Source organism: Drosophila innubila (genome assembly GCF_004354385.1).
Source record: "Drosophila innubila isolate TH190305 chromosome 3L unlocalized genomic scaffold, UK_Dinn_1.0 0_D_3L, whole genome shotgun sequence".
Taxonomy (NCBI): Eukaryota; Metazoa; Arthropoda; class Insecta; order Diptera; family Drosophilidae; genus Drosophila; species Drosophila innubila.
Window position 1 is genome coordinate 8,851,530 of NW_022995376.1, and position 17,507 is coordinate 8,869,036.

Here is a 17,507-nt window from a genome sequence, read left to right on the forward strand (position 1 = left end):
TATTCGAAATAAGATAAAATAAAGTTGAATTTTTTATGAGTATTGGGAGCTCGTTGTGCGTTCGATGGATAAGTTCTATAATTAAAAATAATTTCACTTAATCCAAATATCGAACTAAAATCATTTCGGGAACTGAACTAGATCAGATTTCTAGGTCTGGCAATGTTTAAAAAACTGGCAAGTTTTATTCTGCCAGGTGGCTACGTCTTTTACTCAACCCACTAACAACAAATGCTAAAATTTATTGAATAAATAAAGTTGCTCACCAATTGACAACATAAGAAAGCGACTGCAAGAATTGGTAAGTATATAAATTGTTAATATTATAAAATGTGGCATAATATTGAATCCATTGATGCAGAAATAAATTGCGGCGTGCTTCCCGTAATCCCTGCTTCCGACCAACACGCACAAAACAAGAAGTACAAAGACAACAAAAAGACAGCGACAACAAAACCACCAACATGAACATGAACAATGTCAATAAAGGTGGATACGTGCCTCCAGGCTATTATCCGCCGAATGCTCCGCCAGCCGAGGGTGGACCTTACGCCCCACCGAATGCGCCCTATCCCATCCCACCGCACGGAGGACCCTCACCCCAACCCCAACCAGTCAACTATGTAAGTAACTTTTAGGGGGCGTTGTCCGTCCAACACTCGAATACATACAAACATACACATTCAAAATATATATGTATGAATGTGCACGCGAATACAAACAAGATTATCATACATGGATTCTTTTATCTGACATCATGCTAGGCTCATTTATTTAAACAAAAACAATTCCCCAGAACAATCAATTAACTTCCACTAAATAGTTATCAATAGATTAAAATAAGTTTTTAATCAAATTAATGAGTGACTTCTATGTTGAAACTTATTAAGTAGAAAGTCAAAGCTAGTCAGCAGCAATAGAAAGTTATTTATAGGCAAGTTCCACTGTATGTTTCAGTCAAGCTTTTACAATTTCTTTATTTAATGTACATTATACTAACAGTCATTCTCTCACACGCGAATTAAATTATATATATTTTTAATTGTCAACTGGTTTCACAATTTTTGGATAACATCGAAATAAGTAGGTAGAACAAAAGCCGACAGTCTCTTTCTAACTGTACCTGCACCCAGTAGCTGGCTTTAAATTTAACGGCTGCTCTGTTCAAAATAAATTCCGCCATTTGTCAGAGATCTGTTCAATTGGTTGGTGAGTTGTCTCTAGTAAAGAGCTGCACAAAATATTTTGAAATTCTACTTCACTACTGTACAGTACTTCCAGACACTTTGTTCTAGTGTAGCTTTGACAGCAATGTTATATGTTCTACTATTTTGTTTTGAAATAGAACAAACACAACAGAATATGAAAATTCTCATTACAGTGCTTGACAGTGCTTGAGTTCTATTGGGAAGTATAGAAATATAGAAGTTTTTTCTGTTCAAATAAAATATGATAACATTCTATATATAAACATAAGTATTTCTATTTTCTTATGAATAGTACGGTCACTTTCGGACTGTTGGTTATTTCAAAATAAATCAAGGCAGTCTGACGTCATCCTCTGATAAGGAAAGTGCTCTTGTAATGTGAAAAAGTTGAAGAAATGTATATAGGTTGTTTTCTTTAGCCATGTGTTATCAGAACACGTACTTTAAAGTTGTATTTATAACGATTTGCAGAAAATAATTTATTACAATCGTTTCAGGGTTTTACGCCTGCACAGACACACGGAGGTTACGCACCAGTTCCACAAATGCCCTACGCAGATGTTTATAACGGAGGAGGAGGAGGAGGAGGAGGCGGAGTGCCTTTTGGCGCTGGCGGTGGTGCTCCTGTAGTGCAGCCATACGGGTATCCACCAGGACCGCCTGCACCAAATGGCCCACCCGGACACTACGGACAGGCGCCTATTATAACCCAGCCAGGCATGCCGCCGGCTCATCCTCATCCCGGCATGGCGCCAGGCGGACCAGCAGGTGAGATATACGCACAGACTTCCTCAGCTACAAAGGGGAACACTTACATATATAGGCGACCATATCAGGAACAAACATTAAAAACAAATACGTGTCCCACAATCAGCAAACAGAATTGAATGCAGATATGAAAATATGCAAATGAAACAAAAGAAAGGCATTGAGAAGCGAACGAGTTCTACTCACAGAACATTTCAGATGGATGTCAATGCACTGTAATTGTGATAATGACAAGTCCACTGTCATTGAACCACTGTGGCACAGTGGTTGCAGTGGTTCCAAGCGGCAGCGGCAGACTACAAAGTAGTTTTCTATTAGCACTCAAAACTGTACTGTAAATATTTGGGATGAGGTGTTTGTTGCTTTTACCCAGATGATCCAAGACATTGATGTTGTTGTCAGCAACATGTTATCATTGTTATTGTTCCGACTGTTGTTCTTGTGGCTGTTTACACACACCAAACACGTTTACTCTTCCAACGGAGATTGCAGAGTGCCCGTCTGTTATCATGACGCGGCGCGTTCGCTTTAATTGAACCAATAAAATAATACAAAGCGCTATTTAAAACACGTTCGGCTATGTGGATGCTACGATGATTTTCCGGCACGACGTGCTGTCAACTTGTTTGCCCTCCTCCAGGCGAACACTTCAGTTTAGCTCGCTGCTGCATCGAGAGCAGTCGCATTAGCATCAACATCAACATCGAAATCAGCCATAGATTGACATTTCAATCGCCGTAAGCGATGTCATCGGTTCCAACCGCAGTTGCAGTTCCAGCATGCAGCTCGAATTACGTCTCAACTTTGGATCTGACTAAAAGCGAACCGGGGGATCAGAGGGAGGGAACGCCAGCTGGTGCTAGTAGTGGCTCCAAGGTGTTGCGCTTCATTTGGCACACACTGTACAACAAGTACAGCTACTTCTGTACAAGATCACAGAACCTGAAGCAGTTGGTCTGCCGCGAGGCCAATAAGCCCTTGCCCAAGAAGTTTCGGCACACAATGCGATTGAATAAGTCGGCCAAGCGAAAGGGCTACGAGTTCTATATGAGTGATGAGGATCGAAGGTAAGCTGGCAATTTAAGCACAGATTAAAATGCTACTTCAAGGTTAATTCAATCCCAGACCAGCTTATAGAGAGATGTATCTACTCAAGGTTGATAGAAGTGCCAAAGATAGCATCCATTGTGATGAAATTGTGATAAATTTTCCTAAGCTCATATGTATATTGGTATTGTCGTGAACATTATCTAAGTCCCTGCCAAGATTAGATATAAAAGCGACATTAAGTGCCGTAAACAGCACAATAACCCGCTGCTGCTGAGGTCGCGGTCGGACCATTGTAATGCCTTCAATTAAGCAGATTCCATGCGACGTGGAGCAATTGACACGATGATTGTGACATTGACCAATTGACACGCTTTTGCCATTTGTGGGCGGCCACGAACACACGTTGAAACGTGGTATTTGCTTATTTTTGTATTGTTTATTGATGAATTTGTTTCTCTTTTAAAATACAGGCGACTGGATGAGTATACCTACAGGAATTCCGAACTGTCCGCGCGGCTTGGAGTACCTTACGAGTATCGACCAGCTTTTAGTTAAGCAAAAGGTAGAGCTTCTCGAGGCATTCACCGGCTTCGAGACCAACAATAAGTATTCAATCAAAAACGCACTTGGCCAGAAGGTCTATTATGCGGTGGAGGACAACGATTGTTGCACACGCAACATGTGCGGTCCTTCCCGACCCTTCGATATGAAAGTATACGATAATTACCAGCAAGAGGTCATTCACATGTACCGTCCCTTGGCATGCTCAGCCTGTTGCTTCCCCTGCTGCCTGCAGACCATGGAAGTAACAGCACCGCCTGGCAACCGCATTGGATCCATCGAACAGGAGTGGTCCATCTGCTCGCCCTCGTTTCGCATTCTCAATCACATTGGCGACACGGTGCTGCGCATCGAAGGTCCCTTCTGCACCTTCTCTCTCTGCGGTGATGTCGAGTTTAATGTAAGTATTCACACATATATTAAAAGAACGAATCACTTATTCATACCAATCATTCTTTTTGGTTAACAGGTTGTCTCACTCACCGGCGAAAAGGTGGGCAAGATCTCCAAGCAGTGGTCCGGCTTGGCGCGTGAAATTTTCACGGATGCAGACTTCTTTGGCATTACTTTTCCACTCGATTTGGATGTTCGCATGAAAGCTGTGCTTCTCGGCGCCACGTTCCTCATTGTAAGCAATCTCATCTGTTTCTTTATCGCAGTCTTACGTTTAATCAGTTATCTTATGAGACATTTGGTGCCGAGGTAAAAGTAATCTCACCCCAGACCAGCTTGCTTTTACTATGCTAGATATAAAGCATTATCCATTACATTGTTTCGTCTCCCAACATGTATTAACCTTGTAAATTGTTTTCTTTTAGGATATGATGTTCTTTGAGAAGTCTGGAAATCGGGAGACCGATCGCCCTGGCATGTTCTAGCCTTTGTGGGATTGCTGCTGTGTTGCCGCGGAGTTCGTCTAGCTTTTTTTACCATTTCAACATTTTTCATTACGCCAGTGAATATTAATATCGAAGCTGTTAACTATCGCATACTAGTCTCCCTATGGCCAAAGCTTTGAAATATCAAAATAATTAAAACTGAAACTCTACCAAAATTGTGCTATAAGCAATTTACAATTTACTACAGATTTGAAGTAAACATTTGTTTTTGTTTAATCCGGAGTACATCTTAAATATTATTATTTATTTATATGTTTGCACTTAAGCATTATTATATATCCTATCTGCCTTTTCTATGAATTTACGACAAATTGCAATCTTGATGAATGTTTCGTATAATTGCAACGAATAATCAAAAGAAAACCACAAACTATGTAGGAGGTGTCCACATTGTACTTTAACTATGTATGTGTATTTGAGTGTCTTAATATATTCAATATAAAATATACATAATATAAAACATTATAAATATTTATGTCTGTCTCATCACGAGACTGGAAAAAAAATATAGCTGTCTATTAGCTTGCAAAATGTGAATTTCCATGCAAATATATTGATGTTAAATGAAACAAATATAAATATTTACCCATTTGTTCCTCAATGTATTTATTTATGTTTAATAAAATAAACTTATTACCAGCGGTAACTGTATATTGTTTACATTAAAACACTTTATTCTTAACCAGCAAATATACTATTCGACGTGCAAGGTTAATGGGCCTTAGGAGGCGTTACAAAAGAGGAACCTATGAAGTATGTTAATGATAAATTAACCTTTTTGCTGTTATCATACATAAATTAACTTATCACAGTTGAATGAAATCAAAATACTTATTTATTGTATCGATGCAATATACAAATAAATACTGTACGTATTAAGTATGTTGATAATAAGACAACCTTTTTATTGTAGTCTTCGGCTGTTCGTCCGATTAAGGGCAGCATCCTGCAAATATGTTGCCTTGAATCGAAATGAAACCGGCTTATCATCAAGCAGCCATCCAAATTTTGAACAAGTTTTTTCACTGGACTAAAAATAATCACAATGCAACGCACTTTGCTTGAAATGAAAAGGTTTCAGTTGAGTTTAAGATGCACTCGCGACAGGTTCTTCTTCTAGTTTTAGCCTCGGCTGCAATCTGTGAAGTGCATACAAAAGATGTAAGGGAATGCGAGAAACAATCACATCAGAATTATGTGTGTCGGGAGATAGAGAGCTTTGAGCAACTTCATCAATATATTGACGAGGATTGGCAATCGGTAAAGATTGTTAACGAGCACACGACAATTGAAAATGATGATAAGCCGCTCTCCAAGCTGTCGAAACTGCGTAATCTGGATCTGTCGGAGTCGGGAGGTTTGACGTTAGGCGGGCGTGGTTTCCAAGATTTAATATCACTGCAACAGCTCAACTTATCACACTGTCAACTCGAAGAACTGCACGATAAGCAGTTTGCTGAGAATGCGTCCTTGGTCAACTTGGATGTCAGCCACAATGACTTGCAGGTCATTCAGCAAACGCTAATGAGGCAGCTGCCAAATCTTGTCTATGCCAACTTCTCGAATAATTTGATAGCCAACGTCGAGCTGGATGCTTTCAAGGAACTCAAGTATTTGCAGTTCCTGGAACTAACCACTAATGAACAGGAGAACATAACGATAGGCAGTAATGCCAATCTTCGTTACTTGTCCATTAGCAACAATAATGTAAGAGATGTAAGTTGAGTTAAATTAAGTAATTAATTACACAACAGGAATTAAAGAGCTTAATTTGCTGCAGTTCAATTGGTGCCGCCTGCGGGGATTGCCACAGCTCCAGGAGCTGCATTTGCACAGCAATTGGCTGGAGGTGCTGGACATGGGCATCTTCTATGCACTTCCCCAGCTGCGAGTGCTCAACGTATCCAATAATAACATCTATGAAATTCAGCGCAATCTTTTCATTGGACCCGCTCCCGATGTGCTTCCATCGCTGCAGCTGCTCGACTACAGCTCGAATAATGTCAAGGTGCTCGAGGATTATGTGTTCAACAGGTTGCATCAACTGGAGACACTGAACCTCTGGGGTAATCAGCTGAACAAGATCTCTGCCCGCGCCTTTAGGGGCCTGACTCAACTGAGATCCCTGCAGCTGCAAAACAATCACATTCGCGATCTGCCCAATGAAGTCTTTGCCAATCTGACGGCTTTGCAGCTGCTCGATGTGAGCAAGAACAAGATTAGGCAACTGGGTGCGAATGTCTTTGGCTGCAGTGTGTTGAGGAAGCTCAGTTACTTGGATTTCAGCAACAATAACATTGAGCAACTGCATCCGTTGGCCTTCGCCTCGCTTCCCTTCCTGCAACAGCTGCGACTGAGACGCAACAAGTTGATTTCTCTAGACATTCGCATGTTTGCTCCACTGCGTCGCCTGCAGCTGTTGACGGTGAGCGAGAATCGACTGATGGATATCGACGAGGACGTGCTCGCCACTCTGGACAAGCTGACTGAGCTGGAAATCAACAACAACCGGCTGACCTTCTTGGCTGCATTAAATTCGCCAACGTTCTTACCCCAATTGCGCCACATTCACATCGAGGGTAATCCCTGGCAGTGTCTGTGCCTGGACGAGCTTACGACCTGGTTGCATGGCCAACACGTAAGCTATGCCAGCTCCAGCAGCGCCTACTACATTGGCCGGAAACCACTCTGTGTCGTCACGCCCATGGAACAATGCATCAGGGATTTAGAGGCGGTGCGTGCGCACGGCATTGTCGAGAGCTATGAGAGGATTTAAGGTGGCAAAGGAGCAATAAATCAATAGCACTAAATGCTAGTGGAGCTCCTCACTGGCCACTGCTTTGTTGGCTGGCTGGTGGGTGGGTGAATTATTCTCGCCTTCGTAAATCACAGACAAATGAATGACCATCAGGCGCAAAAGTTTTTCTAGCTAAAGTATTTGGCCAACTGTCGTAAAACAATAAAACGAAAAGCAGCCACACAACAGAGCATGCCAAGGGGAAGGGAGAGAGGGGAGGGGGGAAAGAAGAGGTGCACAGATTTTCAAATACTTAACACCACTTAAGCGAACAGTTGGACAATGACAACGACAACGAAGAACAATTGTGGGTTGCGGTACAGGGCAAGGGGATAGGAAGGGGAAGGGGAAAGGAATGCTTCACATTGATTTCCAAGCGTAATTTAACGTAAGAATTTTTATTAAAATTTTCGATTTGTTTTGCGTATAAAGTTTGTGCTCACAATGAAATGAGCGTTCAACTGGCCATGACTTAATGAATAAATGATTGATTGAATGAATGGTAGGTAGTAAGTGTGAGTGTGGGTGTGAGTGTGGGTGTGAGTGTGTTCGCTTCGGTTGCAAAGGAAGCAAAGAAACTTCCGGCGCAAGCGGAAAGAGCGGAAAATTGAGCTGTGGGAATTGTTAGTGAATATTCAAGATTGCGCAACTGAATGAGTGAGTTGAAAATCCGAATGAGTAATGAATAAATTATACAGGTACAGGTAAACGGCGTTAAAATGTGCTATATTCACCGATTTAAGATTTATTATAACTTACTTAATTAATTAATAATAATGGAATTGAAATAAATAGCCAATATACTCGCATTACCGATTGAGCTCATGAATATACTTATTTTGCATAAGCAATGCATTAATGAATAAAGTAATCATTCACTTTTCTATTTTCTGCATTTCACTTTCGAACAGTTTTTCTCATTTCCGCACTGGTTTTTTCTTATAAAACAAATATGCAGCTGCTCGCATTCGAGAATTATTTAGCTGGGTGGGAGTGAATAACTATGCACAGGTCACACGCATTCAGACATTCACATTGCCCGGCACTTGCTGGTAAATAAGTAGTTCAACTTCAGCGTATTCAGGCAAATGCATTGAAAGCCAGCTCAAGTATTCCAGGTATTCACACGCACAGGTGACAAAAGCCAACTCTTGTGCGCACAGACAAAAGAGCTAGGAGCTGGCAGCCTGGATCCTTAGCCACGACTCGGAATAACGACACAGATACGCGACTACAGCTACAACTACAACTACAAATGCCTCTGCACTGAATGCGGCAATTAAGGGAGCAGGAGCGGGAGCAGGAGCAGTTGGAGGCAAGGACTACAAAAGGATGTGGATCCTAGCAACTGAATGCGTTGCTCAACAGCGACAATAAAAGTTTTTACTTGGCTGCAAACCGTGTCAAAGCAAGCTGCAGATTACCTACAAGCGTGTTCATACAACGGTTATATGGCTATATGGTTATGTGGGTTGTGTGCATAAAAATATTAATTTAATTACATTTTTTTCATGCTTTTGTTTTGTTGGGTTGGAAAATGTTCAACACCTGCCAAAGTTCTCGTCGGTCAAACCAAGGCAGGTCAAAGGCAAAACTTTCCATTCCCTTGGGAAAAAGGTGGAAAGACGGCAATTTCCACAAGTTCGGCATCAATTTCTTATGAATTTTGCGGTCGACGGCGATGCGAAGAAACAGGACAAAGTCCTTTCAATTAATTTAGGTGCAAACTTTTGTTTGCACAATTTGATAACTCAAAACAGCAGGCGTTCATTTCAACTCTCTCTTTCACTCACTCTGTGTGTGTGTGTGTGTGTGTGCGGCACACTTGTTGCACTCAGTGTGGCAAATATTGAACCCTTATCAAAATGAAATGACGTTCAGTGCTGTCAGAGACATCATAGTCCCATCAATTTGTTGGCCTAAGTTTTCCCATTGTACAAACATCGAGACTTTCAATTTTAAATATTGTCAACGTTCACCTGGCGTATGCGTAATATTTCAACAAAAATTTCAACAATTTCTGCTTATGATGTGTGTGTGAAGTGTTTTGCTGATGATGTTTATGAATTTGAGTGACTCTTGGCCCGGCCAATTTTCATTTGCAGCATTTAAGTTAATTGCTTGCAAAAGCTAATTACATTTTTGTGGCTCAATTTTCAGCACACACACAATTTGATAATGGCATAATATTTGGAAAACATTTTTATCATTATGGTGCAATTAGCGTGACAATTGTTTATTCAAATGCAACATTTTTATCCGAACAGTTTGCCACAAATTGAAAATCAAAGCGCAAACTAAGCAACAAGCTCACCGGATGTGGTGCAGACTCCACTTGAAATAACAATAATTTGTGGTTTGTGTGGTTGTGTGGTTGTTGTGTGTGCATTTGTAATTATCCGCAATTGTAGTTATTGTATTTGCATGTGGCAGCATACCCTAGAGAGGGAGCAGGAGGGAGCTGCTTTCCGTGCTGTCCTCATCCGATTCATATTGACTCACTGTGGATTGGGGCATAGATCTGGCTGCAAGTGAAAAGTGCTCAAGATGTCTGTGTTTATTCAATGCCAAAGTTAGCTCGTTGCTGTTCCTAAGCAGGTATTTGAATGCGGCATGCATCATTTGCCACATGTTCTCCAGTCGCTTGGCCACATTGTGATGAACCACCTGGTAACAGCCAAGTGGAGTCTTATTTCTAGCCGTATGGGTAAATGATTCATAGATGCGTCTTATAAAGGAACTAAACTCGGTCAAGTCGATGCAGCTGATGCTGAGTTCCTGATAGCGATCCAGGCACATTGCAGTCTGATTCTCCAGCTTCTCCGGCCACTTCTGCAACTTCTCCATGCGGGAATAAAGCTTGTCTGTCTTCATGCGATTCTGTTGCAAGTAGCACTCGAGGTTATTTCCCTGCAGCCTTTCGTGCTTGAGTCGACGTGCCAGGGTTGCCACCTGATTCACCAAATCCGCTGTCTGCAGTTGTACCGCTCTCACTTCTGCATTCCGAGAACCCTTTTTCTCGATTACCTCCAGGCATTTGACATACTCTGCGGTTTTGGGTCGCTCTCTGATCAAGAGTTGTCGCAGACTCTTGGCACGCTGCTTCATCTGCTCCAATTGATCATAGACCTCATCCAAGCTCAGCTGGGATTGCTCATCTAAAAGTAACTCCTCCTCTGAGCTGGTTCTACTCGAAGTGTTGACAGGCAATCCAGATGCACGACACTCCATTTCACCAAGGAATTGTCTCCACACAGAGTACGAGTTTGTGTGTATATGAATATTTTGTGCTACACACAAGCTGAAATTGCCACAATGTCATCGCATGCTGCCTGCTTGTTTAATGAAAATGCCTTGGCTGGCATGCAGAATGCAGCATGCAGCATGCAACATGCGGCTGAGGCAGCTGCTCATGTTACCGTTGCCTGCCAAAAATGTTGGCTCTTGGCTCCACTCTCAACTTGTCCAAAATACCTTTGCTAATGATTTTTAATGGCCAAATTGCATGGTCAGCCTTGAGTTTGAGTTGAGAACCCTTTAGGCTAGCTCCTGTCTCTATGTCTGTGTGTGTGTGAGTGTGTGTGTGTGTGTGAGTGTGTATGTGTGCAGCAGCTGCTCTGCTTATTAAAAGGGCATTTGTTGTCAGTGCAAAAGTTGGAAAAGGCCTCCAAAAATGATTCTCAAGCAGAGGTAAAATCTGTGGCATACACGTGCAAGCACAATTCGATGCGAATTTGCGCTCAATAAATTATGCATGCCACATGAAGCATAGGGCAAGTGGCCACCTGTAAGGCTGATGGCCTTAAAAAACAAATTAGTGGCGCTTACTCAACAAGATTGAGCGGCATTTGTGGCATCGTCATTGTGCCTCTTTTTTGCTTTTGTGGATGCCAGAGGCGTACCAAGTAAATATAGTATATATCAAAAGGTCGAACTAAACTCCATTTGCCAGCTGCTGCCACTGTGCAACGCGTGCAACATGAGAACTTGACGCAGAGAAGAAGAAGAAACCAAGGAAATCATAGTGAATTAATCAAGAGCCTCCGTTTGGCAGTCTGTGGCATTCATACATGCCACGAATGATGTCTGCATCTATTTATAGTCGCATAGATATTAACATTATGAGTACGAGCAACTGATGAATATTCATTCGAATGTGAGTACTCAAATAAAGCTGACGCATCCAATCAACAGCTGAATATAATGTTGTTTATAAAATCGTGTAATGCTCGTTATTTCTAAGGGAATGCGCAGGGGAATGTGGCATGCTAAGGGACAGGGGAATATGGTATGGGAAAGGGAAAGGGAAAGCAAACGAAAATGTGTCGACTGTTGGCAATTGGCCTTCGCATCTGTTGCAAATGAAATTATGTAAATGTGACAGCAGCAGTTTGCCACGTTTCCACTGTATGTGTGTATTTATATGTGTGTGGTGTGTGTGTGTGTGGTGTGTGTGTATGTCCGACCCACAAATACAATGGCAATGTGGTTTTGGCGGTTGTCGTTTGCCTAAACATGGCTTAATGTTGATTAGTTGCATTAAACATGCGAAAAACGCAGCCCAAATGCCAAAAACATTTGCCTACTTTTGCGGGCAGCAACTAAGGCAATAAACGAGACTTTCATTTGTATGTGCGCGTGTGTGTGTGTGTGTGTGTGTGTGTGTCACAAATTGTCGCATCACTTAAACATTTACGTGGCAATTGAATGAATTTAATTGCAAATAATGCTTATCACAATTACCCGTATCAGACAATCAAATGGAAATTGTTGCGGCAGGCCATAAACTGGCAAAGCCAATCGCTGTGTGGCAAGCTGCAAGTTGCAGTTGCAAGTTGCAAGTGGCGCGTTGCAGCAAGCAGCATGCAAATTGAAAGGAAAAACCCATTCAAGTGGCCGCAAGCTGTTTACGACACAGCCAATGGCGAGGCAAACTTTAATAGTAAATAACAACAATAACAAGTGCCGCAGGCGCCACAGAAGCCGCAGCTGCGCCACGTACCAAAGTTGCAGCGAAAAAAAAAAGAAAATCAAAGTTTCCAAACACTTTGCTTTGATGACTGGCCAAGTGTCGACTTATTGGACTGCTGGCCAGCATCTTTACGGAGCTTATGAACTTGGCTAACAATTATCACATTAATGAAGGTAGTCAGCTCAATTGATTATACAGTTTTTGAAGCTGCTTAAGATTTAAGTTATCTCATAAATTAATTATAGGAGAGTCGACTTTCAATTTAGCAAGGGTATTAAACAGTCGCATACAATTACAGCTTACAATTTGCTATTTAAACTCAATGAAGATGTTGCCGTTGCCGTTGTCGATGTCGAGGTCCAGGCCAAATCATTATTGATTTTGTTATTGGCCTGGTCCACAGTTGGGGCCAAGCCTTATCAAAAGGGTGCGCCTTGAGTGTCACTTGAGGCGCTCTTTGACAAAAAGTTTCTTTGTATTATTTATGTGCTGTTCATGCCGTTGGCAATGGGGTCCTTAATATATATTGTTTATACTCCATTTCCATTTCCATTTGCTTTACTTGGCTTTTAAATTTATGTAGCAGCTGCTTTTGCTGATATACGAAATACGAGCAGAAGTAAATACCAAATAGCAAAATGTCAAATGCATTCGGCTAAAGAGCTCAAATGCTCATAATGTGTTAAGTTTTTGGCATTTCTACAGTTGGCTGTTTTGAGTGCCGTTGCGTTGCCGTTGCTGCTGCTGCTGCCACTTGAGTTGTTGGCAAACAGTCTGCCAAGCAACTTCGCCACTTGAAATGCCAGAAAGTTTACCCAAAAGAGGCCAGCAAACTAATTATTTAGTTTCATTTTGAGGCAAAGGCAAAGGCAAAAGCAATGGCAAAATGGCAAAATGGCGAATGGCAAACGTCAGCGTAAGCAAAATATCAATAAAAACTCCAATCGAGATCTATTTCAATTAACTTGTATGAAAACTTTTTAATTAACGGCCACTGCAGCGCCAGAAACAGAAACAGAAGCCAGGCTTCATTTTCAGCTTGGTTCACATTCTTGAGCAATTTATTGCTGCGTCTAATTGGCCAACATTAAAGAAAAAAACAAGACAGCAACACGAAAAAAAATGGCCAAAATAGATGTCGTATGTAAATGTTGATAAATCAAGCTGCGACTGTTTGTCTGTGTCTGTGACAAGCGAACAACTGTTGGACTGTCCAAATAAATAAATAAATATTAAGCTAAGGACGCTAACATGTTTATGCTGACCTCATTCCCTGGTTTCCCCAGTTTAGCTATTCCTATTCCTACTCCTTTTTGGAGCAAACTTTGGTGAGACCCTTATCAAAAATGGCCGCAAAACAGTTGCCATTTCTGTCGTGACACCTTGTGATTTAAAAGGTAGGTCAAAAACTAAAGTCTTGCAACTTGACTCGGTGATTTATTGGAGCCAAGCTGATTTAGTGCTATTAATGCTCACGATTTGTACTGAGGAAGAGGGGAAGTTAAACAAAAGTGGACACACGATATGCTGGCCACAATTACAGCGTCTAGACTCGCAGTCAACTCGAAGAACTGTCAAACTGTTGGCCACTTTTTTATTGCTCATTGCTCATACTTCATAGGCAGACTTTCAGTGAATGGCCCGAAGTATACTATATTATAGAAATGACAAACGCAGCGACATCTCAAATTGAACTGACGATGAGTTCTGCTTTTTCTTCTATCCAGCTGCTTGATAAATTGAGCGTCCTGCTATTAATAAGATAAATGAGCGACAATAAGTGGCAGGGCTTCCTTCCTTCCGCTGCACAATGCGGCGTATGCGTAATTACCATTTCATATGCATTAAGCTTCAATCACAAGCCACACAGTGCGTAGCGTTTAAGCAAATATTTGGATAGGTTGACTGGATTGAGTAGGAGGTCCTGACTGCCTGGATGGCTGCCAAACGGCAAGGCGATGTCATTAAGCGCATTTGTAAAATCATCAACAATATTCGAGAGTACTCACTTGTACCCACAAAGCGTCGCTGTCGCTGTCGTTGATGTTGCCGGCTGGCAAATGGATTTTATTGTAAGCGAGGCATAAAAAATGCACAACAAATTGAAATGCGATCAATAATAATTATTGTTGGAGCACAGTGGATACACAGAATAATTGCGTTTCCATGCAATTGCTCAATTCTCAATTCAGAATTCCCCAAGGAGTTGCTGAATATCGTACAATGCCCACGATTATCGTAAGAAATTGATGGTCCTCAAACAATATCGTATAATGTTTGATGAGCTTTGTAACAAGCAGACATTAAAATGAATGAATATCAATAATAAGTATGATTAAAGTGCAGTAAACAGATGAAATAACTTTGAAATCTATCGATTTTTATTGACATATTTATCGATTTCTTGAAATTGTTTAGTATATCATAAAATTGAGAACTGTAGACTGATTTATCAGCGCAGACTTTCAATTATGCTGCCATCAGGCAGCAGCTGCCAGCTCCAGCATCGTTTAAAAAAACATTAGCCCAAGTGACAGTCCGTGGCGGACAACATTGGAGCTTCGACTTTAAGCCATAAAGTAGTAAAAGTTTATGGCAACGAGTGAGGCTTTGGCCTGGTCGGGTCGGCTGACCGCAAAGGCGTCGCTGTTCCTGTTGCTGGTTAACGGCCTTGGCCAGTTCGTCACAATGAAAATCCAATTTAATTTTACTGATTCTGCACTTTGGCCAAATCGAAACGAGCTGAACGCAATCTCATCGTTAGACCACAAGTTAACCACTGTGGCGAGTGGAAAGAGAGGGTGGACTGCATCTTAAAGATTTGTAGAATTTCTTAAACATATACGGGGATCAGTTGACGGCACATCTAATTATTGTTTACCGTGCTTAAACGCCAGGAAAATTGAATTGAAATCAAAATAAAATGCGACGAAAATCAAATTTGCGTCCGGAAGTTAAGTTGCCGGCCAAGACAAGCAGCCGTAACCGGTGTCAGCCAGGTCGGGCAGGTCACCTACATATAAGAATAACAGAAAAGGCATTCAAGCTCAGCGCTAACAAATCCTCAAGGATTTCACTTTAGTCCAGTCAAAGCCTTGGCCTCGGGGCAATAAGAAATGGGAGAAGAAGAACATAAGAAGCGTAACCGAAAGACAGCAGCAGGTAACATAAAACGAACGATTGACTGGGAGAAAGAAGGAGAGAGGAGAGGGGCGAGGGGCGAAAAGAAAGAAAAGCGAGGGTGGCTCAACTGTCGAGGTCTGTCAAGGTTAGGCAATGTCTTGGCCTGGTTTACCAACATCGAACAATGTGTGTTTGACATTTGATTTCAGTAAAAAGACTCTGACTCCGATTTTCCCTCTCCCAACCAACTGCCTGCATTCATTTCATGACATGTTGACTTTCGGCTAGCAAACTACATTCGACCTGGGAAATGCAGCTGAGTAGACCAAACGGCATCCAATTAAAGGAAAACACCAAACTGAACACAGGAACCCAAAAGCTGTCAGTTGTCCAGCTTGTTGAGATTTGAGATACATATGCAAATGCAAATTAAATTCACGCTGCGTGTGAATGAGCAGAGGTAAGAAAAAATTCAATGAAATTGCAAATGATTGGCCAACAGATAGGCTGTAAAAATTTAAATAAAAGCAACAAAAATGTAAGCAAATAAATAATACTTTATATTAATATGATTTCTTTTTTTTTTTTAATAAATAGTAGTCAATTCAGATAAATATGCAGCTGCTTAAAGTATACCCTGCAACTCTCATTTTTTGTAGGGTATAATGAATGCTTTACATGCAAATGCGAAAGTGCCCAGCAACTTGGCCTAAAGCCATTGCGACCTAAGGCCTGTCAGTGTCAGGAGAGTCCAAGTCATGCACTGACTGGCGGGCACTTCTCCCATGGTAATTGCTGGACGGTAAATGTCTACAACAACAGACAAACGACGTCCTGTACAGCGACGTCCTGTTCTGATTTGTGTATCCACTCAAATTTCAGGCAAATATTTGCGTTATTAACATTGCGGTCCCTGCTCACGTAATTTTCACACGCCGCCCAAAAGTATGCTACAAAATGTTGAAGCCACAAGTTATGCTAATGCCTGCGTTGGACAACAGGGGGCGCGGCGAGTTTGTTGGTGTTAATTCAAATGACATTATTTAATGCACAGCGCACGCAATATGGCGTTAAATGTGTTTGTGTTTGTGTGTGTGTGCGTGAAAAGAAAGTGCTTTTAATTAAATGTGTTAAACGAATTTGGGCTTGCATAATAATTCAACGCAAAAAGTGACAAAATGTGAATTTATGTCTATTCGAAACTTTTCAATTGCGCAATGGGCCAACACGGAGCTGGCCAAGAGAGACACAATAAACAATTACTCGCATGTGTCTAATAATAGTCTGCAGTAACTGTAAGTTAATGTGTATATGGCAATTAAGTGTCTATCAACAGTATCATCAACATCACCAGAGAGACAGAGACCGAAAGGGAAATTGATAGAGATGAGCAAAACGTATACGCCATGTTGTGTGTAGTCGCTTTTGCCAACAGTTGAAAGGCAATAGTTGATAGTGCATAACAACAACAACATCAACAACATTGAGAGTGACAGAATGAACAACAATAAAACGAGCAATATTTACAATGAATATCAAAAATTTTCATGTAATTTTACACGAACAAAATTTGCATATTTATTAAATTTCGTGATTGAATTTGATAAGCTTGGATATGCAGCATGAAGGCAACAGATAACAGCATGTCGGTGTGTAACTGTGTGTGTGTGTGAAAGAGATAGAAGAAGCAGCTGCGTATACGCAATAGATTAAGGTGATGCCAAGCTCTTTCAATTGCTTGTGTGGTTTAATATCCAAGCAAATGAATTAGTAAATTGCATAACAGATCTGAATTCATTGGATTATGTTTGTCATCTGTCTTACTAAAATTAAACTATTAGTGACTAAATTTCAGTTAAACCGAAACGCCAAATTAGTCATGACAGCTGACAATGCCAATGTTAATGAGTCGACTCAAAAAAGAAACCCCAAAATGCTGCGAAATTCCACAGAAACTGTCAAATAATGAAAGTGAAAAGGCTTTAAATATGTAAATTGAGCAATTGCTTCTCAATAAATAATTCGTAATATTGTTATCATTAGAATTCTACTGAATTTTATTATTATTTTATAGCCTACAATTTCTGAGAACTAAGCACGCAAATTTAAAGCTAAGCTGACATTGATTT

The 17,507-nt window shown here is 41.0% G+C and overlaps 3 protein-coding genes across 4 annotated transcripts; 2 read left to right on the forward strand and 1 right to left on the reverse strand.

Annotated features, from left to right (window-relative positions):
- The first annotated feature begins 202 nt into the window (after positions 1-202).
- LOC117786747 (phospholipid scramblase 1) lies at positions 203-5,091 on the forward strand. Of its 2 annotated transcripts, XM_034625109.1 has the most exons (6): positions 203-301; positions 362-623; positions 1,706-1,976; positions 3,497-3,987; positions 4,057-4,215; positions 4,406-5,091. In XM_034625109.1, the coding sequence occupies exons 2-6, from the start codon at positions 465-467 to the stop codon at positions 4,463-4,465; spliced, it is 1,140 nt and encodes a 379-aa protein (XP_034481000.1). In that variant the 5' UTR covers positions 203-301; positions 362-464; the 3' UTR covers positions 4,466-5,091. The 2 variants fall into 2 exon arrangements, with proteins under 2 accessions (XP_034481000.1, XP_034481001.1); XM_034625110.1 differs by lacking the exons at positions 203-301; positions 362-623; positions 1,706-1,976 and adding an exon at positions 2,642-3,043.
- A 487-nt stretch (positions 5,092-5,578) lies between these two features.
- On the forward strand, positions 5,579-7,469 carry LOC117786988 (protein artichoke). The gene is made up of 2 exons (XM_034625423.1): positions 5,579-6,202; positions 6,267-7,469. Exons 1-2 carry the CDS (start codon positions 5,579-5,581, stop codon positions 7,260-7,262), a joined length of 1,620 nt encoding a protein of 539 aa, XP_034481314.1. The 3' UTR covers positions 7,263-7,469.
- Positions 7,470-9,492: 2,023 nt separating this feature from the next.
- Positions 9,493-10,606, reverse strand: LOC117786748. The gene has a single exon (XM_034625111.1). It carries the CDS (start codon positions 10,512-10,514, stop codon positions 9,723-9,725), a length of 792 nt encoding a protein of 263 aa, XP_034481002.1. The 5' UTR covers positions 10,515-10,606; the 3' UTR covers positions 9,493-9,722.
- Positions 10,607-17,507: the final 6,901 nt, after the last annotated feature.